General features: G+C 27.7%; 1 protein-coding gene across 2 annotated transcripts in view; it reads right to left on the bottom strand.

Annotated features, from left to right (window-relative positions):
- Positions 1-24,540, bottom strand: part of LOC123258502 (probable serine/threonine-protein kinase dyrk2) — a 113,872-nt gene that overhangs the window by 55,062 nt on the left and 34,270 nt on the right. Inside the window, exon 2 of one of the 2 annotated variants that reach the window (XM_044718551.1) lies at positions 1,340-1,390. The exons of the other annotated variant lie outside the window; for it this stretch is intronic. Coding sequence (XP_044574486.1) covers positions 1,340-1,390 — 51 coding nt within the window. The remainder of the gene's footprint in view (positions 1-1,339; positions 1,391-24,540) is intronic. 2 annotated transcript variants of the gene reach the window in all.

Raw genomic sequence — 24,540 nt, 5'->3', positions numbered from 1 at the left:
ATGATTATATAAAATATTTTTCTTTTAAAATGAACGTAATTTATTCTCTATTTTGAGAAATAAAATATTCAGTGGTGCAACGATTAAATTTTGTATAACTATTTTTATTAAAGTCATTTTATAATTAAAAATTAAAAGTTTTTGTATAGTGTTGCTAACGTATTCAAAAGTGAAATTTGAATATTTTACGCCACATACCGTGAAGCTTCTTTTATTACGGTAAAATTTTCTCTTCATCTCTACTAAGCGTGATGAAATTAATGCGCATGAGTGAAGAAGAATATAGGTTATTGGACTTAAAAAATTACCGGATGCTGTATAAATTATACTTGCACTTTTAGTGTAAAATTACATTTAGTTAAAGGGATAGATTAGTAGCAGCGAAGGTACTTTTCCTTTCAAAATTTAATTGAACTCGCGCAATAATAAATCTTTTTATTCTCTAAACGTTCTTAATTGATTTTTCTTTTTTCGTTAAAAATTTTGATTTGTTTTTTCACAATTTTATTGCTTTTTAATCAAGAATTTCTATAATGGAATTATTTTTTATAATGACGTAGTAGATCGAAAACAGTAATAAACAGTGCAAAAGATTCGATAAAGAATAAATCAAATTTTTTAACTTAGCTATTTTCTTTTCAAAATTAAAAAAAAAAGCACTTTAGCGTAATTTCTCAATAAATTTTTACTTATTTTTGATTTTCTTTTCATGTTCATCAAGAACTCAACTCTATAATTAAGTAATTAATAATTCAATATATATATATGAAAAGTATTTCACACGTCATAAATTTATTTTGTAAAATAATTCATGCTTTTACAGGGTATATGATTTGAAACTAAAGAATTTTCTCTGTCGTGAGTAGATAATAGAGAAAAAGGGAAAAGATAAAATGATTATAACTAGAATAGAAGTAGAACATTAAATTTAATAAATCCGTCTCTCACCCACATCTATAGAATACTATTATCAAAGAACCGAAAAAAAATGTATGCATATATTTTATTATAGTGTACAACTATAGATAGTAATGCATTGTTTCATTTGTGATTCATCGACACTATTTCTATGCATTCTCACTTACATCGAAACTTTCTAAAGAGCAAAAGGATAAAAAACACTAAAATAACAAATGATAAAAATTAGGGTGTGTCTTATTTACCCTACTTTTAAATTATTCTAATCAGTCATATTTTATAATATTTTACAAAAACTTTTCTGAATCTAAAAAAACGAAATGCATCATACCTTATGAATCATTAAAAACCTCTACTTAAGAACAACTAATTAATAATTGCTGATGCATCAACTACTTTCAAACGCAAAATTACGACTCACCCTCCCTTTATCTTGGTGGATAGACGCACGTTCTTTCGATCTCCTACTCACCTGTAACAGAGTAAAAAAATTTTTCTTGTTTAATTAAAGTTTTTTATGGTTACGACTATATTGGCTACAAATTTCCCTTTTAATTAATTTTCTCTTTGCACGAAGTTTCTTTTTGAAAAATACGGAGGAATGTTTAATTAAAAATACCTTAAAGAATACACATGCGTACACTGCGATAAATAGTGACAGTTGAAGCAGAGTTGACAGTAGTTACGACCCACTAAAGTATCGTCGTTCAACAACTCAGTAGATTTTTATCATCGCTTTTTATTGGTTTTCTTGTTTAGGCCAATTATGACATTATTTTCTTTATTTTTGTTTTCTTTTTTGTTTGCTAAGTTATAGGCAGTAAAAATAAAAATAAAAATAAAAATAATAATGGTTATAATAATACAATACATAAGAAAATTTAATGGCTTTAACTCATCATCATGATCATAAAGTTAAAAATCTAAATAAAACTAACTTTCATATAAAAAAAAAAACCTCGTAAAATATATAAAATTTTTTATCAGCCTGTCAATGAGTCAATTACTTTAATCGCATCAATAAACTTTAACGCATTACAATCAAATTTCAAGTTGATTTAACTTTTGTAGATGACTGGGTGCTGAAATGTCAACGATTATTTTTAATCAAGAATTAATAATTCAATTAGTTTTTAAAATTTATCATGAAGCAAATTGATGAGATAAGGGGTAAAAAGATCAATTGCTAATGCCCAATCCTATAAAATGTTATAATCCTGATCCTGATATAATACCGTAGATTCAGTATGTTCGAATAAAATTATCTGGGAAACTGCGTGCATCAATAATTGCTCGATAAACAGTATTTTCCATTGTTCCAAGAATTTTATCATCAGGCATCATTTGAGCAATGGATCATCTTTTTTTATAATTTATGGACGCTTGATTATTTTTATCAGCGACCTCTCACTCTCACACTTTTATATTTGTCTGATGGTGATAAAAGTACAATCGTATTTTACTTTGAGTTTACGGAAAAGAATAGATATAGTACCGGTAAATTTTTATTTGATCAATACTGCAGTCATCGAGGTCAATAGATAAGACGATACAAGACAATTCAAAGCTCCCGACACATTTTTTTATCTTTTCATGTAAAACAATAATTAACAAAGCATACAAACATACATAAATATGTATATTTACTTTTTTTCGATACTTAATTTTAATGACTGAATGATTTATTGATCGATGATTGTAAACTAATTAATGATATTATTTAACGTTTAATGAATTAACTATTTAATGTTTTTTGTAAGTTTTCAGTCAATCAATTTTATCTCTTTTATGAACAAAGTAAGGAAAAAATTGTTCACGATACTTTGACCAGACTATAACTCATGAAATTAAATGTTTAATCACTATAATTTTATTATATTAATCTAAAAAAAAATAATAATCTAATGATGGATATTTTAATTGATTACAAATTAAATTAATGAATTCAATAACAGCTGAGAGGATTTTCATGTAAAAAAAGAAAACTCTATAAAACTTTCACTCATAAAGAAACATGGTAATAAAAAGTTTTATATCATTGCGTAGAAAAAAATCATTTTTTAATTTTTGTATAAAATGATTGAAATTTTCATAATGAAATTAAAGTATGGATATTAAATTCGTGAGTTTATTATAATTAAATAAAGTTAATTCAACCGAGGTTAATAATATTAGAACGATTTATTTAAATTATTAACGACCTACATCAACATGTTTCTAATCAGAATCACTAAGCTGAAGTAACAAAAAAAATATATCATGTGCATTTATAATTGATTGTAGCTATTAAAATAAAATATAAATAGATCGTTTTCTTGTTGTAGAAATGTATGTAGATAGAAATTGAACATGCAAATAGTATCGATAAGTAAACATTCCTATGTTAAAAAATATGGATAAAACGTTTATGCATTATAATTTATAATTATTTTCATTATCGGATGAATATATTAATAAAAATAATTAGAATTTTTATTGGATTCGTTGATTGCATAAACTTTTTCTAGAGATAAATCGTGAGAACGAATATCGATGTTTTTAAAAAGTAAGTGTTAAAAATGTTTGTAGAAATTTTTTTTTTTCATCAAAAATATTATTACAAAAAAAATGAACAAAGTTGAAATTTTTTTCTAAAATTTTTTTGTCATATAATTCGTGTGTTAGAAAAATATCGTTATATTCATCAGATATCTGTCAATTCTAGAATAATAAAGATGAACATGTTATGTAATATTGATCTTTTACACCAAAAATTAAATAGTAATATTTACACTTTATAAAAATATTTAAATATATAGAATAAAAATAATTAAATATATACGAAATAAAAGTAGTATACTTTGATAATTATTTGACTGAAAGCTATATTTGTTAATTAAGTTCTCCAAATATTAGTTTGGGTGCAATAAGATAAAATATCCAACAATCAATGAGCACATTAATCGATCAATTATCTCCAATGTCACTCATAATTTGATGGGCATTAATAAATAGGATTATATGCCGATAAACGGACAACGACTTTTAATCAATCTATTCCATACAACGTGTTGGTATGATCTTGATTGAATAGCGCCTCAATTCAATATACAGTATTCTATATCATTATTAGTTTCGAACAAAAGTTAACTCCATTCTCACTTGCTCGTTAACTCATTCACCTACTCACTCTCATTTATGATTAAGTTTGAAATTCTGAGCGAACTTTGATTTGAAATTTTGATTCATCGACAGTACATGGAGTTATTCACATTGTTGTCGTTGATGATTCATTAACGACTATTAAAGTTAAAACCAACGCTATTATACTATATCTTTTGTGAACTATATGTATTTTTAATAATAGTAATAATAATAATCATAACATTTAAACTCAATGCTGTAATAACTAAATTATTAATTGTTACAAATGACTTTGTACTATAGCCTACTTGTGAATGAATGTCAAGTACATATAACTTGTTATCAAGCAAAATGCGATAAAATTAATTACCGTTACATTGTTAGTATATATAATTAAATAAATTTCAACAAACGTTAAGCTTCATTTTTGTAACAAATTATTTTTTTCATGTTGTATCCATTATAAATAGAGGCACATTTATTTTTTTTTGTTATTTACTTGTAACTTTCAACGTTTTCCGACATCACTTGAAAATTTCCATATTTCAGTATATAATAAAGCACTATCATGCGTTAAGCTTTTTGAAATATCAGCGATGCGAAAAGTACACGGAAAGAAAATTGAAGGAGTTTTTACTATTTTACTATTATAATTTTTACTAAATAAAATAGTAATGGTGGACTATACTTCTCATTTAATAATTTTTACGATCTACTATTGTAAATTTTATCCAGCAAATAAGACTAGCAAGAGTCTTAAAAAGTCGAATACTATAGAGAAAATTATACAATATGTGTTTGTGAACTTTACAATTCAACTAGAGAGATAGAAGGTTGGACTAATTGGTACCTGTAAAGTAATCAAAAAAAGAAACCAAGATTTTCGTGCTATCTGGGAATCGAACCCAAAACTCTGTGTTGGCAGCCAGAGACTCTCCCTCTACGCTATCCGAGGTAAAATAAGACCCATATCCTTTAACATTTACATAAATTCGGAGTCTAGCGCTGGGCACGGCCATCACTCACACTAATTAAGAAACATTCCAATTCAACTATTGTAAAATTTGCTATAGTTCTATTGGAAAGATACAGAGGCAGCACTGGAAATTTTCATCTCTTACTTTTTACAATAGTAATATCGTATTTTTTCATGAATAAATAGTATTTTTTCTTCTAAAATATTTGACAATTAATAGTAATAAAAGTATAGTCCAGCTTTACAATAGTTGTATCGTAAATTTTCCCAGAAATTTTTTCCCGTGTACAACCTAAGAGTTTCATGGATCAAATAATTTCATGAAAAAATTTACCGAAAGCTTTTCATATCATTGCGATGTTTTAAAAGCTTTTTTTATGCTCAACGTATAAAACAATAAACAAAAACCAACAGTAGCTAAAAAAAACTAAATATTGTGATTATATTTTCTACACTTTTTATATTTTCAATTATAACATGAATATTTATAGCGCTTGTTTGTATTGTTTGTAAAAAAATATCGATAGTATATGTCTTTGTTAAATATTTTGTCGATAAAAAAAAGTAATAATTCAGTAAATGCATTGTTAAATTGAGTATTAATGTAATTTTTTTTCTTACATTAAATCAAGGAAGTAATTTATCACACTAATTTACAATTCACGCTTTATTAACAGTTATTGTTACAGTAAAATTGTAGATAGCACAAATATATTCGCAGGTTTTTTGAGGAGTAAACAAAAACTTTTTGTGCTCATAAAGCTCACCGATGTGAATTTGATGGTGAAGGACTCAAAATACTTGACGAGGAACTTCATCGTACTTGTAGATTTTAACTTTGATGCCACTTCATTCACTGTTGTTGACTCAACGATCAGAGATTTTTGCTGTTAATTATTATAATTATTTTATTCGACTATTTATTATTTTTCTATATTAGTAACGGAATAGTATATCGTGTGACTAGGGATGAAACAAAACTGCCCGAGCGAAGCGAGGGCTGGCATCACTCGGTCTGAAATCGTGTTTCATCCCGCGTCACACATTATATTTTTCATATAAGTTGCATTAAAAATGCTAGTTTCAATGTCTGGAGCCAACCAGAACTAGATAGTTTCAGACGAACAGCGAAAATACCATTTTATTATGAAACTTATAATAAAATAGAAATGAATAGTTTATTTTTTACCAAACATTACTCGTAAATTGACAAGTTTTCTTTTATCATTCTTATTTATGCTTAATAACAGAATTATAATACGTCAGTACAGTTAATGGTTAGAATGACAATTATAAAGGTATAAAATAAACAAACAATTGATAGGATTGAAAATAAAGCTGCAACTTCACCTCGCGGACAGAAAATCGTCATTTTTTGTCCGCCGGGAAGAAATAATTGATACCTGCCCGGCACAGTCACATTGGTTTGAAATTGTCTAGTTTCGGTTGGCTCAACAGGCATTGAAACTCACATTTTCAATGCAGGTTATATGAAAAATAAAATAAACTTTATGGGTTATTGAAAATACAGTCGTCATCATTGATTTGTAACGGTTGACAATGATTAGAGTAAAATGGAAAACTCTCAATTTGGACATCTCTCACTAAAAATTTCAATTAATAATATGTTTGGAAAATAAAAAAAATAAACGAAACTATGAAGAAAATTTACATAAAATAAATAATTGTAAGCTCAGACAAACATAATTATAGAACTTTAACCAAAGAAAAAGTACTAGACATAGAGATAATTAAAAATAAAAAATTCCTTTATTGTAAATCACCAGAGAAATAATTTGGATATTTAAAAATATACAAATAAAATATTTCAAATAAATTTGATATTTCAATTAAAAGAAAATCAATTAAATATCAGTCTTCTGATAATTACAGTCTTCAAAATAAACAATATCAAATAACTATAGCTAAATATAAAGACATTTACTAAAATATTAGATCATATCATTATACAAAATTAAAATTGAAAAGGCCTAAAATTAGAAAATAGTGCATCGAAGCAATTTAAATTTTTTTAAAATGGAAATATAAACAGAAGAAGAGGCTGGCGATAGCTCGGTCGGTTCGGTGCCCGCTTTTCGAAAGAGTGGGACCCGGGTTCGATCCCGACACGCACCAATATTTTTCAGTGATTATAAATAAAAATATGTGCGTTAATGTTGCCAGCCTCTGGAGGTGGCAGAGATAGCCGGGCGGCACACGTCTGACTTGGGTGATCACCCATTTAAGCAACAACTTGAATGAGTGATCACTAGTCAGCGTTGGCTAGCGCGAGGGATCTCTGCACACTAGGATAGGGGCCTAATGCTCCAGTGGTCGATAAAGAAGAATTTCTTATCAATCACTGTAGACTTAACCCAGCTCCGACTGTACTAACATGGGTTTTCTCTGTGGTTTCCCCATGTTTCTGATCCAATACCCGAGTGGTAAGGACCAGGGTAAATGCGGTACAGAAGGCACAAGTCGGTCCACAGCCGCATTAAGAAGTGTGTGTTGGGAATGAAAAAAAATCCCGACATGCAGGGGGGTGGGGTCAAAAGAAGTAGTGAGTATAATGAAGTGATAATAATGATGGAAGTAAATACAAAGTAGAGCTGGGAAAAAAGTGTGTTGTGTAACAAAGGGAAGTGAGAAATAATACCCCACCCTCCCTTGTAAAACACTGCCCAGGTGATACAAGTAAAACCTCCATTATTATTATAAACAGAAGAAACAAAGGAAATTAAAAAATAATGACAAACCTAAATTCAGACAATTCGAATAAAAGACATCAAGGTTATTTAACATCTATACAAATGAACAACTCTGAATATAGAAAAGCTTTACAAATGAACATCTCTAATTATGGACAAGAAAATTCGGAAATCTCATAATGGACATCTCTCATTAAAGAAAACAAAAAAAAATACAATATTTATAAATTAAAAAATTAAAAAATAAGTAATCGTTCAAAAAAACACGCTTCTAAATTAACATAAAATCAAACTAAAAAATAGGAATTTAATTTTTTTTTGGTAATCCAAAATTAATTTAAAGTGATTAATAAAAAAAATCATTTTTATGTAAATAAGTGTGGGGATCAGATAAAAACAATTATTCAAGAGTAATAAACTCTGCACCAAGACAACTTTTTCGGAGAACTTTACTGAAAAATTAATTTTTATTAATCATAGGTAATGTACGATTTTTTAATTATTAGGTAGATTTTTTAGAAATCTATCTATTGAACTGATCTTTATGAATTTTATCATAGAATCACGTTAGTAGTCAAGAAAGAAAAGTTTGACATGAATAACCCTCGTCATTGACTCTAGTCATCAGCGATGAACGCTGCATCAACCGCGTACTCCTACGACCTGGACAATTTGAGCGACGACGAGATGGCGGGCGACTCGTCTCAATCATCAAATTCAGCGCATCATCAAAACGGATCATCGTGTACCGGCGCAATGGCAATTACAACCACGCAATTAGCCGCGGCTCTGGCACGTGCCGGTGCTGATACTCAATGGGCACCACCCCCCCTCAAAAATCTACCTAAAAATTAAAAAATCGTACATTACCTATGATTAATAAAAATTAATTTTTCAGTAAAGTTCTCCGAAAAAGTTGTTTTGGTGCAGAGTTTATTGCCCTTGAATAATTGTTTTTATCTGATCCCCACACTTATTTACATAAAAATGATTTTTTTTTATTAATCACTTTAACTTCATTTTGGATTACTAAAAAAAAATTAAATTCCTACTTTTTAGTTTGGTTTTATGTTAATTTAGAAGCGTGTTTTTTTGAACGATTACTTATTTTTTAATTTTTTAATTTATAAATATTGTATTTTTTTTTGTTTTCTTTAATGAGAGATGTCCATATTGAGAGATTTCCGAAATTTCTTGTCCATAATTAGAGATGTTCATTTGTAAAGCTTTTCTATATTCAGAGTTGTTCATTTGTATATATGTTAAATAACCTTGATGTCTTTTATTCGGATTGTCTGAATTTAGGTTTGTCATTATTTTTTAATTTCCTTTGTTTCTTCTGTTAATATTTCCATTTTTAAAAAATTTAAATTGCTTCGATGCACTATTTTCTAATTTTAGGCCTTTTCAATTTTAATTTTGTATAATGATATGATCTAATATTTTAGTAAATGTCTTTATATTTAGCTATAGTTAGTTGATATTGTTTATTTTGAAGACTGTAATTATCAGGAGACTGACATTTAATTGATTTTCTTTTAATTGAAATATCAAATTTATTTGAAATATTTTATTTGTATATTTTTAAATATCCAAATTATTTCTCTGGTGATTTACAATAAAGGAATTTTTTATTTTTAATTATCTCTATGTATAGTACTTTTTCTTTGGTTAAAGTTCTATAATTATGTTTGTCTGAGCTTACAATTATTTATTTTATGTAAATTTTCTTCATACAGTCAACGCTCTTTGTATTTGACTCGCCCGTACAGGACCATTCTCTGTATTTGACTCGTCCTTGTCCATAAGAGCTGTGTAAAATCGTCAAATACAGAGGAAGAATGTGGTCAAATACAGAGAGCGGTCAAATACAGAGAGGTCCAATACAGAGAGCGTTGACTGTAGTTTCGTTTATTTTTTTTATTTTCCAAACATATTATTAATTGAAATTTTTAGTGAGAGATGTCCAAATTGAGAATTTTTTATTTTACTCTAATCATTGCCAACCGTTACAAATCAATGACGACGACTGTATAAATAAATTTTAAAATAAATATTATTGTTTTTCAAATTTAAATCAAAGATGGAAAAAAAAAAATATACATTTATCAACTCGCGCAAGGGCATTTAATTATAAGTCTATGCCAAGATTATGTTGAGATTTTATTCAATACCAATTTATTTAGACTTCAATGTGAATAATAGACGCTACTATATCAACCAAATTGAAATAAATGTTTGTATATAATGGAGTTAATTTAAGAAACCACGTTTTTTTTTTTTTTTTTTTTTTTTATTTACTAAAAATGAGCATGAACTAGTAAACATTTTTTATTGAATGTAATCGAGTTTTAAATCTCTATTAGATAATATTCATTGCTATTCATATTCAAAGAAGTATGTTGTACATTGATTGTTTTTTTTTTTTAATGTTTATCTTTTAAATAATAAAAAATGTAAGCAAAGTTACGATTTTTCACAAAATTTTTTCTAATGTAAAACTTATAATTTTTTACTTTTTTTTATAATTATTATTATTAAATTATATAAAAATAAAAATAAATAAATAATAACTATCAAAAAATTAAAACTTTCGTTAAAATATTTTTTAAATTGAGAAAAGCTCGTATTTAGTTTATTGTTTTCATTGATTATTTAAAAATAAAAGTCGTTTCTTTAAATGTAAAAGGTTACCCGAGAAAAGTAATTGAAAAATTGGGAAAAAAAAAACCTAGTATCCCTTACACTGTTCATAGTCTGGTAATAAATTTTATCCTTTTTATCTGGCATTTTATTTCCTTTTAATCTTCACACACTACAGTCTATTACAGAAAAAATATAATAGTCATAGCACTGCACTATCAATACAAATAAATCGAAACGATAAATCTCACGTACTTATAGTAATATAGAGCACAAACTGACCGCATTAGAAGTTGGAACTACAAGTTTAGTTCCAGACGTGTGTGATAAATATATTTATATCTGTGTATATGTAATTATACTGCAGAAGAACAGTTGACTGGAAAATAGATTGTCTGGTGAGAATTATTTTGCGTGCGCAATTTTCTTACACAAATGACCATAGCGTCATATGTGTCGTACGTAAGTACTTAGTACTTAGCTCTTTGTTTGTTTCACGTATTTAACTTTTAATAATATCTACTAAATACTATATTGTACTATGCTTAGTCCACATCAACCAAGCAGCAACGATAAACGAATGTGCAAGTAAGTAACACAAAAGACAGACCAAGTCCACGCATTCTCGTACGTGCTACATTCCAAAGTTACGCAATGTTTTTACGTTTATTTGTAGTTTGATTCTTTGATTTGATTACAATTACACAAATCAAATTATTATTTTTTTCATTTACTTTAAATTTAAGTCATGAGTATTGGTACGACAATATTTATTGTTTAAAAATAAATTCCAAGATAAGCAAATAAATCTGATGTGACTAAAAATAAAAATTGCGAATTTTTTTTATAATTGATAAGAAGATAAACACATTAGTAATAAGTAATTTTAACTCGAAAGTAATTAATTAACAATATAATTTTATGATTCGGGGAGTGAACGATAAACGACAGGTGTGAGTAGGACTTGCGAAATGTGATAGCAAGCCTCAAAAGTAGAAACGTACACAGAACTAGAATATAATATAGGTCTTGAGCTCTGTGCCAGAGACAAAAATATATTTCAACTACACTAAAAAGACATTCGCTTCTTCCTATTTGTTACCATCCAATCCCTGTTTCGCTTTGAGTGGAACTTGAAAACTGAGTACGAGCCAAAGATTTAATGACTTAAGACATGATTCTCGTACACTACGCTCAGATATTTTTATGTTTGTAGTAATATTTTATTTACAATAATAGTATCGTAGCATTCATTAAAAAATAGCCTAGTCTCAGTTTATGTCCGTACGATATAAGTGATCTATTATCCTTTTACTTCTAAATTCTCTCCCTAATTGTGTAAAAATTTTTTTTTTCATTTCAAAATTGCTAATAAATCTTTATCGCTTTGAGAACTATTCAATAGGAATTAAAAAATTTGTAGATTCTATATGATTATTTTTCAAATTACTTGCAATAAATTTTTTGTGTTTACTTCTTAAATTTGTTTTAGCAATGATAAATTTTATTTTTTTTTATGTAACCCGTAACTTAATTTTGAAATATTCTCTTCGGTAATGTGTTATCATTTCGAAGCGAGACCTTATTGTGGCCATAAAGTATTCAAAAATCATTAAAATATTCAAGACTAAGCAATTTTCAACAAATTTTTCAGAATTATTTTTTTTTTGATTATGTATTTCTTTGTTAAAATTTATAAACATACCGAGTATGAAAATTTTTACATTAACAAGTAAACAAAAATTTACATTAATTATTTAAGATTTTTGTGTATTGTTTTGAAAAATGTGTATTAAATCAACAGATAAGTATCAAATACATAATATAAAAATTTTTAATCTAAGATGTTTACAATCTTAAATGACAAAACTCTTCTTAAAAGTTTGACTTGGTAATTATATAAAGCATATTAACGATACAGTAATTATCAATAGTGATAAGATATTAAAATTTTGTAACAACTGTTGGCCAACATTTTCACGTTGAGATATAGCGGTTCTAAAATTATCAGGGTTCTATAAATAATGCCAAAAATATTATTTGTTTTTAAAAATATAATCCGTAATATTTAATATTCAATTTAAAAGTAAAAAAATTATTCTTTGATGTAATTAAAAATGTATCACGTTTTCAATAATCATAATCATTGTGATTATCTACGCATGTTTTCTTTATCTGGTAAGAAATCATACAACTGAAGTGAAGAGTGGTGTGGAGAAAGCAATTTATAATTAAATTATGCTTGACGATGTCAGTAACAAAGTTGTTACGATTTAATATTCTTTTAATAGCTATTCCAATACCATATGATATATAATATTCAAACATATATACATACTTTTGTCGACAACTAGTCACGTGACTAGTATTTACATTTCTCGTGGTTTTAATACTTTATTGGCGAAACCTTATACATACATGTGATATATGTTTAGTTCACCAACAGACTTGCAAACACATGTTCGATAAACATGAAGATAAATCTCATTTTATTTTTGTATCATTATAAATAATTAAAATGATTATTAATATCATTTGCAAATAATTAAAAAACTGATATTAAAATTAAGACACCTGACAATTTAATTAAAAAAAAAAAAAATAAAATAAAATGAATTACAGTAAAAAAAATATTCAGAAAATGGTTCGTATAGTTCCATTAATTCTCTATACGTGCAATTTTTTTATTGAATTTTTTTTTATAATTTGTTTACTTAAAAAAGGTATAATACCTTTAAATTGTCAGATACCTAGTGTATAGAATGCAAGTGCATGTATTTAATGTGGTTTATTTTACTGAGCAAAAAGCAAGGACGCATTTTGTTTCTTCAGTACCGTCTTCTCTTCACTTTTCATTTGAGTGGATAAACCGGTTGTTGGCCAGCACACTGATCCCAGCGCACTTGAAACACTTTTTATCTACTGTGCTGCTATTATATACCTTTATAAATTTTTATTTTTCAAAGCTATAAGCTACGATTAATAAATAGCAAACGGAGTAAATAGTTGTAGCGAAGCAAAATAATGTAAATATTTACCAAAATATCCTGGAGTGAGACTGGCATCAGCGAACAGGTTGACATCTTTATCTCAACTCTGGATTAATAATTAAGAGAAATGAAAAATTTTAATTTCACGCTTTCGATGATCACTTTCACAATGTACTATCAATCGACAATCTCCGAGGTCTCTCAACACTTTAAACAAAATCTACTCGGTAGTTTTTTCGATCGACAATAATAAGTGAAGAAATATCGCAATCGATACGTGTTCGGTTGTTAAAGTGTAGAATTAATTTAAATATCACTTTAGAATGGTATTTTGAAAATTTGAACCGAACATACTAAGGTAATTGATCAAAAATTTATTAAATACTTCCGGATAGAATGACTGACCGTTAACAGACGAACTGTTAACATCCGGCCGGCCAGCTAGTACTACACTGTCTGCTGTCTCGATTGCTCACAAACTCAGCTCATGAGTCCGGCGTCTATATTAAATTAAACTATAGTCTGTGCCAATCCACGGTTTCTTACTCACTCCCACCAATGTATTTTATTTTGTTGGGTATACTTTGCAATAATTTTAATATCAACGATTTGAATTTAATTTTAATTTAATTATTCGGATAAACAGAAACTCACTCAATTTTTATTGTCGCGTGTCATCTTTATCAATAACTCTATAATCTATTCTGTGTAATTTTATATTTTATAACTCTCGTTAATTATTATCTTATCTTTCACTAATAAACTGAATAGGCGTTTTCGGCGGAATAATTACAGCGATTTGTTTTTTGACCGACTGTTTTATGTGTGTATATTGTGTTAATTGTTGAAGAATAATTTTTATTTTATTTTATGGAATTGTTTTATTAAAAGGAATTAATTTTTTCAATTAATTGATATCTTTTTTTTATTATAATAATATTTTTAATTTCTTTGATAATTTAAAAACTTGAAACATTTATCTATAAATTAACAATATAATAATAATAATAACAATAAAATAATAATAATTATTTAAAATCGCGACTCTATATCAATTGTTGACAGTGAGAAATTGAAAAATCAAATTGATTGAATTAAGATATGAAATGATCAAGTTCAATGATTTTAAGAAAAAAAAAAAAACTTTTTGAAAATCATACAAAATCTTAAAATTAAAATTTAAAAACTTGGTTTTTAAATCTATGCCAAATAAACTTTAATAAAAATTATATAACTGTTTGAAAAAAATTTAACCATGATACTAAAAAGTTATAAGTCGAAATGTACACAGTAAAAAAATTTTCGTCATTGTGTAAAGTGTAAAAATGTTTGTGTAGAATTTAACATTTTAGTATGTTGATTCAACACAATAGAGTGTTGATTCAACACAAATTGTGTAAAAAAAATCATCAACACAAATTTTTGTGTTAAATTTGACGAAAAATTTTTTACTGTGTAATATTTTTTCTTAAAATTTTGTAGAACGTTTGTTTTTTAAATTATCATTGGACGTGACTCTCGACATTTTTGGAATATTAATAAATTAATAAATGCCATCGCTTAAAATTCAGTGGATAATTCATAATACTTTTAGCTTCAAGCTGTAGAAAAAAAATTCAATACCAAATCGATTGATATTGAAGGAATGAAATTGAATTGACAATAGCGATAAAAAAATATTGAACTATTTTCATACGAAGCTTTTTTCCTTTACTTCTTAAATTTTACACCTCAAAATAAAAAGTCAAACTTGCTGGTGGGTAAAATATATTTCTAACAATAAAAGTGAATATGAATAAGAAAAATTTCAATGAAACTTTTTCTATTCATGTTTTCATTGATCATGACTATAAAATTTTATTACTTATAAGTGCGATTTAAAAGGGAGTGATTGTTGGTTAAAAAATCTATATTTCTTATTAAGTATTTGAAATAAATTTTTTATAAATATATTAAATATTAAAGTAAAGACTGGGTATTGAGAGAATAAATTGATGTCAATTATCCGACGTACGAAGTGAGACAAAGAACTGCTTTTTGAGGTATATAGATACTAATATATATACCCCGCGGACAAAAATCGTGACTGAGTTTTCATTGGGATATTTGGCTATATACGTAGTACTGTACACGTAGGATAAAGAAGACAAGGATACAGGAAAAAAGTAAAAAATACGAATATAGTCTATAGTTTGTAGACCCTCGAAGAGGTCAAGCCACTCTTGTTTCTCTGGTAATTCAATACTGGCTCGAGGCCAGACGCGGCCCCAACCGGAAAATGGCTCGATCGGTAGTCTCTCTCCACTTATACATATATCTTTTTCATTTGCTTCGGTATTCTCTTTTGTTGATAATACGTATAGTATACACGCCCCGTCTATTACTACACCTTGAATAATCTTGTACACACCAATAGATATCTATCAACCATCTAATAGAAAAAATACAAAAATATATAATTTAATAAGAATCTCTACTCCTGTAGACAAAAAAATCAAAAAAACTAATATTCAGATACTTTACTGTTAGAATTTGCGGTTCATGCCATGTACGAACCGCTGCTAACAATTTAGAAGGAAGATTGTTGTTTTTTTATCATTATTACACGTATTGTTGATAATGAACACAGTATGCTTACACGTATAAAAATATGCGATGTTTATTAATAAAGAAAAATAAAAATAAAATTATATAGAAAAAGAAATAAAAGATTGCAACGTGCGTTAGTTAAGATTGCCAGACAGAGATACCGAGATCACGCATACTATATACATTGTGAGCATTTATATAAAATACAAATATATTTCAACGTCGCGGTTATAAATTTACGTGCATATATAGTATTCACGAGAGGAAGGATAAGTTTAGTTTCAAAAGATAGGTTAAGAAATGGCTATCTCAAAACATAGGTCGAATAAATTACATTGGTATGCTTTGTTATTGTAAATATTTATCAATTTTTTTGTAACTTCAGTTGTTATATTTATATAGCGTACACTAATAGAAAACTTTATTAAATGAAAATAATTTTTAACCTAAAAAATTATCATAAAGAAAACCGGTTCTTTTGCTTGAATAATTTTTTTCAAACTTTATAAGTTCTTGAATTGAGACCTCTGTATCAACGGTCGATAATTCTCCAATCAAGAACAATTCTCTTCAAACATAATTCTTTTCTTTTAAAAACTTAGTATTTTTGCTTTAAATAATTTCTTCTTTGTTATAATGTTTTTAAATAAAGTCGAAAAAAAATAAATTTCCATTTAAGCAAAAAATTTTTGCTTCCATCAAATTCTACAAAGTATCTAAAAATTTTTAATGATGAAGGCATTAGCAAAAATCTGACAAGTTTCAATTTAACAGGATATTTTAGGTAAACAGGTTGGTTTAATCCGGAATTAATGTTACCGTCTATTATACTTCAATCCAAGAAACAGAAATTCTTGAGAAAAATACAGTTTCCTTCCTGCTAAATCCAACTTTTACTTCCAATTTCAAGAAAATCTATTATACTGACCTTCTCTTCTGAATTGCTTTTTCGGACACTCTTATTATTTTGTCGCTCACTAACATCAACTTCTGAGTTTGGAGCCTCGGCAAGTTGATTTAAGCGAGATTTTACTGTATACATATACTGTAAAAAATTTCGGTGTAAAGTTGGACCCAGGGACTTTTACACCGCCGTGTAAGTGTGAAATGTCGGTGTAAAATTTCCTCCGTGTGAAATTTTCACTCGTGTAAATTTAACGGTGTAATTTACTGTTTTACACTATTCCGTGTTATTATTTATAACTTTGAAAATTTAATAACTATTACTAGCAGCTTTGCAGTCTCTATGTGACTGCCGTGACTTGTGAACTATAAATAAATAAAATTTTGGTTTCTTAAATGATGACTTTTGTTGAATTGCACTGTACTTTTTTAACTATTGACGTTTCTAAAGATATAAGCTCATCCTGATGTTACACTCATCAAGAATCTTCATTTAAGTATCCACATCATTTTTTCATATATTTATATATATTATATATAGGTATATATGAAAAATATATCAAAATGCATGTGGGTACTCAAATAAAAGAGCTTGATGGGTGTAACATCGGGATGAGCTTATATCTTTAAAAATGTCAATAATTACGAAATGACCTTGTATCTTATGAACTATTGGCATTTTTAAAGATATAAGCTCATCCTGATGTTACACTCATCAAGATCTTTCATTTGAGTACCCACATGCATTTTGATATATTTTTCATATATACATATATATAATATATATAAATATATAAAAAATTGATGTGGGTACTCAAATGAAAGGTCTTGATGAGTGTACACGGAGAAAAAACTTTTGCTATAGGAACTCTATAGTAGTTAGTTAGTTGTAAAAAGTTCCAGTAGGTTAACGTATTCTTATAGTAACAATACCATTTAGCTCCTGCAACTCTACATCGTTGAGCTCTGAGAGCTAAACGTTATTTACCTCTCACAACTCTACAGGATCGTTCTGAGACTATAACAAATTTTGGAAGTCTGCTTAATAATTTTTTTTTACGATTTAGCATTGATAATTTAATAAATACATGCGGCAGAATGAATTTATATTGCCAACAATAATTGTATATGGCAAATAAGAACAGTATTATAATAGAAATAAAATAATAATAGAACTTATATTACAAATAAAAATTATTTGTAAAATAAAAATATGGTCGTCACAAAATTATCTTATTTTCTTAATTATATCAATAAATATTGGACATAAAATCACTACCGTATATGCACGAGAAAAGATAAATAAACGAAAACAAATTTTATTTTTTGTTAAATGGGGTCTTTTTAATGTATTCCGATAACTTATCACTTATCACAATATATTCAACTAATAAATTAAATTAACAGTCACTGCAAATGAACCTTGAAAAACCATAAATACAAAACTGTTCTAACGAAATTCAATTTGACAAAAAAAAAAACCTATTTCCTTAAATAAATAAATTGGGAACTTAGTTGTCCTTATATATTTTTAATAATATAGATTAGTAACAAAATAATTATGTTGGGCATTTTAGAAGGTTATGAAATATGTCAGCGCACTCCACTACTGCGCAACGTAGAGCGCTCCCAACTATACCGTTTGTCTCTGAGAACAATCCCGTAGAGCTCTGAGAGCTCAACAACATTGAGTTATCAGAACTAAATAACATTTTGTTACTGTAACTCTTCAACGAACAGTAAACTGTGTATAGTTGTGGTAACTCTACAGTTACGTTACCAGATCGAAATTTTTTTTTCCGTGTAACATCGGGATGAGCTTATATCTTTAAAAATTTCAATAGTTCACAAGATACAAGGTCATTTCTTAATCATTGATATTTTTAAATATATAAGCTTATCTCGATGTTACACTCATCAAGAGCGTTCATTTGAGTACTCACATGCATTTTGATACAGTCAACGCTCTCTGTATTTGACTCGCCCGTACAGGACCATTCTCTGTATTTGACTCGTCCTTGTCCATAAGAGCTGTGTAAAATCGTCAAGTACAGAGGAAGAATGTGGTCAAATACAGAGAGCGGTCAAATACAGAGAGGTCCAATACAGAGAGCGTCGACTGTATATTTTTCATATATACATATATGTAATATATATAAATATATGAAAAAAATGATGTGGGTACTTAAATGAAGATTCTTGATGAGTGTAACACCGGATGAGCTTATATCTTTAAAAATATATAAAAATATATTTAGCACTATAAACATCCGCATTTTTATCAATAGACTCTAATATAGAATTCACCGTATAATTAGATAAATTTTTAACAGCTTGAATATTAACATTCTTGTTGCAGACTTTCCAATAATATTAAGATTTACGTTGGAATGATTTTACTCCGTAAAATAGGATAATATAAAAAAAAAAAAACACACTTTTAAATATTTATTTCTACATGTTTATATTTATAATTTAATATCGTACAAGTCTGAAACTAAACAATCAAATTAATTAATGAGAAATTTTCAGGAAATACATTTACACGCTTGGTGGTGTGAAATTTAGGATTCACACCGTTCAAATTTAACATTACACTTAGTGTGATTTTCACACCGTCTGTGTTAAAAATTTTAACACCGAATCATTTACACCACACCGAGTCCAAAAAATTTTTTACAGTGTATAAGTATCTTGTATGAAAACAACTGAGTGATTCGTTAAAAAAAAAAAAATTTTAAAAGAGAATTTTTCACTCTTTATTCAAGAATTATAATTTATCAATTAAAGAGTTAATTTAATGAATCAAGAGAGCTGAATATTTAAAAAAAAAAAAGTGAAATTTGGAGGGAAATATTTAATTTTGATCAAATATTTTTTTCCTGTCTGAAGCAGGTATAAAATGATTACGAAAAAAAAAATATTCGAGAATATAGACGTAATAAGTCACGACATTGACTGCTACTCTACACTTGACTGTTTTTATGTGTGTAATGATTGATTAATAATCGAATTGAATTTTTCGTTTATGTCATCGGATTTAATTAGGTTTAATTATGATAAAAATAGGTTAGCGAGGAAATTATCAAACATTATAGCGATTATAAATTCATAAGAATCAAAGGGAAGTAATCAAGTTATATAACAGCGAATTTCCAAACCCGAACAAAAATTTTTAATTATACGTAATACTCTTTAATTAAAGAAGTTTATTAAAAAATTATAGTTTTTTTTTTTCAAACAAAAACTTCGGAGGCATAAATTTTCTTCATTAGTTAGTCAGTGAAAAAAAGGTGCTGAGAGATGAAAAAAAAAAAAAAGAACTATTTGCAGATGAACATAAAAGTTTATATTTTAATAAGATGATGTTTATATATTTTTATTCATCAATCGTTAATAAATGTAATTCAACAGAGATGATTTTCTTATATTGGTTTTAATAGCAGAAGCTGCTCTGTTTAAATAATCAGTTGAATTGGAAAATACATTAATAAATTTTCTTTAAAAGGAACTTCGTTTTCATTTCTGTGAAATCGTCTACCTATATAGCTCATTTATTTACGCTAAAAATTAATGCAAACATTTTTTTGCCCTTGCTGTTCTATTTCGTTAAACTTTTTTACGATATTGAAATCTTGTTCAATAAATAAAATTGTAAGCAGTAATTTTTAACCAGTATCTTTTTTAAAATTATTATTAGATACAGACGTCACAGCTTATAATTTAATACGTAAGTATAAGCCGCTGAAAAAAGTGCGTCTTGGTTAGTAAAAATGCTTGATAAATAAATTTACAAGTGACCTGTATGTGTCATCGAATATGCACGTGTTTGAGAATTTTTATTGGCTTCAATATGATAGTTTCAACAGTTAGTTTTTCAATAATGTACGTGAAATAGTAAACTGGCTTCTTAGTTGCTTAATGTTAAATCCAAAATATCTCGATCATTGGATTATATTATATCCCTCAGCTCCTCTTTTCAGTGCTCAGCCGTGCAGATTATCTATTTTTATAAAAATAAAGTAAGTTGAGTTTAGTTTCAATTTTTTTAACAATTTTTTTTTTTTTTAAAGTATTTGATTTTTTAATCGAAAAATATTTTTGAGCGATAAAATCTTACCTACTAAAAAACTAATATTAACTGCTTATTATTTAGTTTGACTGGAATAATTGGGAATAATTTTAAGCTAAAAAATAAAAATATTTCAAATTTTACTATTGCTAAAAATAGTATATATATTATATCAATAAATACTTGCATTTTCTCATCACTATATTATAATAATCAATTGTTATTCGTCCACGATATTGTATGAAAAATTATGTTAATTATGATCATTAATTGCATTTATTTGTATATGAACCGATTGAAACAGACTGCAGTCTTCAGCATTTGTGTTTTAGAGTACCCACTTCACCCATTGCATCAACACGCTCATAGCCCAAATAAAAGCTCCATCCACTTAGTTACACAATATATTATTACGTTAGATTAGGCTTGTTCATGTTTACTAAGCTCTTGACAGATCAATCTTAGCAGATCTTGTACCAAAAACTAATAGTGACTACATTCTCTCTAAAGAATATCTTCAAAAAAACAATGCAAGGTATACTAATCTAAGCCCAGTCCAGCTAAAAACTTAGTAAACTTGAACGAGCCCATTATTAAGAATAATTTATATCACATTTACATAAAATTTTTTTATTTTATTATTACAGTCTTTCGAAATAGTTGAATGCATTGTCAATAGATGGCACCGCAAATTTTCAATAAAAAGTATTTTTTTAAACCTTTTACCAAGAAATTTTTTTTTGACTTTTGACTTTTTCCGTAAATAGAGGAAAAAAGTTTGGAAAATTTAAAAGTGCACGACTCATAATGCTCATTTAATTGTAAGAAAATAGAAAGAAGAATTTTGTTATTATATAAAAAAAGTTTGTTGTTTTCTTGTTAATGATGTAAATGAAAATTTAAATTGACATTTATTTTTCTTGTGGCTTCATCTACTGTGAGATTTAAAAAAAAAATCAGATGTATTTTTTCGAGCAGGCGCATCTGGTGTGACTTAAGTAAATGTAAAAAGTATATGGGTGATTCTCTGTAAGGACGTCTTAAATCTGTACAAAATTGTCCGACCAAATTATTTTTGATTTTATTAGAAAAAAAATTAACAAGGGCTTCAAAACTATCAGCTTAATTATAATAAATAAACAGCCGAATTAATTTTTGCTTTTTCGATATTTGTGTATCTTTTGCCATATAACATGACAGGGGACTGACTGCCAGGGGACTGATTTTTTTTATCAAATTGAGAAAAATTCAAGCATTCAACTTTTTCTCAATGAATATTTACATTAATTAGAATAATATTAAGACTTATGGATCCAATTTTATAAATAAATTATAAATAAAAATAGCTGCCAGGGGACTGAGTTTTGAAGTGGCCCAGTCACATATTTTCAGCACAAACGGTGCTTTGACACTAAATAAAATGGCGATAAAGCGCTAACAGCCCTATGGTTATTAACTCAAGGCTAGTTAGATCCTTATAAACCTTACAAAAGGTAAAATAACACGCTAGATTTTTTTTTTGGCTTTGAACTTCTGGCAGGGGACTGATCTTAAAATGCCTGGGACAAACTTTGGGTTAATGAATTTAATGACACAAATTAACTTTCGGTACTTTTTATTGAAAAAGATTGTTAGTTAACTAATTAAGTTTATAAACATTATGGACTAAATTATATATTATTGACGAATAACTTAAAATTTAATCTTAAAGTTTTAATTTTGGGACTGGGACAGCCCAGGGGACTGACATTTCGGTGGTTTACGAATTTATAGCAAAAAAACCAAAATTTATTCCATTTTAGTTTTCAATGCTCCAAATAGAAATGTTTTTTTACATTCGTAATGAATTTTTTTTAGTAACAAAATAACAATTTTTTTAATAAAAAAATGCCTGGGACAGCAAAAAACATCCTTACAGAGAATCACCCATATATAGATATACAAAATAAGTTAAGCTCTTTTTGTTAATTATAAATAAACGGGACCAAGTCTGGCCATTTATTAATCTGCGTATTCTTCGGCCCTAAAATAATCTTTTAAAAAAGAAATTGATCCAAATGATAACTTTTTTCTCGAGTTTTTAGGTTTACGGGTTACGGACATTTTTTTTATTGCTTGACGGGAATTTTTAACTTCCCGCTAAGAAAATTAAAAATTCTCAAAAATCGGGAAGTTATTGGTTATACCCCGTTTTTCGAAAATCGAGTTCTCATCATATTTCGAAGTTTTGAGGTCCTATGAAGCTTCCCCGAATGTTTCCGCGATGATGTCCGTATGCATATATGTATGTATGTATGTATGTATGTATGTATGCATGCATATGTGTGTGTGTGTGTGTGTGTGTGTGTGTGTGTGTGTGTGTGTGTGTGTGTGTGTGTGTGTGTGTGTGTGTGTGTGGCCGTATATAAACCTCTCATAACTTTTGAACGGCTCGACCGATTTCATCGCGGTTAGTGCCATTCGAAAGGGCTTAACCAAACTTAGATTTTGAATACAATTTGGACCGATTCGAACCGGTAGATTTTGAGAAATCTCAAAAAAACTACAAAAAAAATTTTTTGAAATGTGGTTTTTTTGGAATTAATTTTAAACGGCATTACTGATCAATTCCAAAAACTAATCAGCTCTTAACATCAATAAACAACGTCGATCGCCGCTAGCTCCGTCAAAATCGGTTGAATCGTTTGTGAGTTATCGTTGTCGAAAAAAAACCGAAAAAAATGTTTTTTCGGAATTACATCGAAATTCCTACTTCGATCGATTGAAACTTAAAAATTCTTCATGAGGCCTGAAAAACTGCGTCAATTGCCACCAACCGCGTGACAATCGGTTTATTCATTCAAAAGTTATTGCGGTTTTAAAATTTAAGAAATAGTGTTTTATTAAACTTTTACTAGATTTTTGAGCTCGGAGAGCTCAAAATGACACGAAAATTATCTTTTTGAGCTCGAAGAGCTCAAAAACGTAGTAAGTGCAGTTTTAAGCGCTTAAATATGAAATTAGCGGGAAGTTGCAGGGATGGCCTTTAGGGTCAACCGTTTTTAAAATTTTTTTTTGTATTTTGATTTTTTTTTCAGGTTTTCAATACATCAAATCAAAAGTGACAGAATTATTCCTTTTTTAATTCTCTACCTGATGATGTGCAACTTAGTTAAGTTCCGTGGACTAACGAGAGTGTAACAATAAAAACAGTAGAGAAAGAAAGGCAAACAGAATTTTTCGATCGTAAAGCACTCTGATGCTTCGCATCACGAGTCGTGCAATACAAAAATTAAGATGGTACCTGAATTCTTTTAAGTTGTAAAGAATGAAAACCAATTTAGCTGCAACATAAAAAAATACCTTCAATTTTTTTTTTTTTAAAGCTTTAACCACAATAAGATCGATTGAAAAATGCCGATGTATTTTATTATGTCGCCAACAGATTTTATGCTAAAATGTTTTTATATTTTTTTAATATTTAAATTTAATATAATACATTTACCACAAAAACAATATTTTATTGATATTCCTTAAAAATGAATTTGCATAAATTTATAAAAATTAAATTATTGTGAGTATATTTGTATAAATAATAACCCGAAACTCAAAGTTAAGTTTTAAGTTTGCATGAAA

This window comes from Cotesia glomerata, linkage group LG2 (assembly GCF_020080835.1).
Source record: "Cotesia glomerata isolate CgM1 linkage group LG2, MPM_Cglom_v2.3, whole genome shotgun sequence".
NCBI lineage: Eukaryota > Metazoa > Arthropoda > Insecta > Hymenoptera > Braconidae > Cotesia > Cotesia glomerata.
Note: the sequence above shows the minus strand (reverse complement) of the source record. Positions and strands in the feature narration are given on the sequence as shown.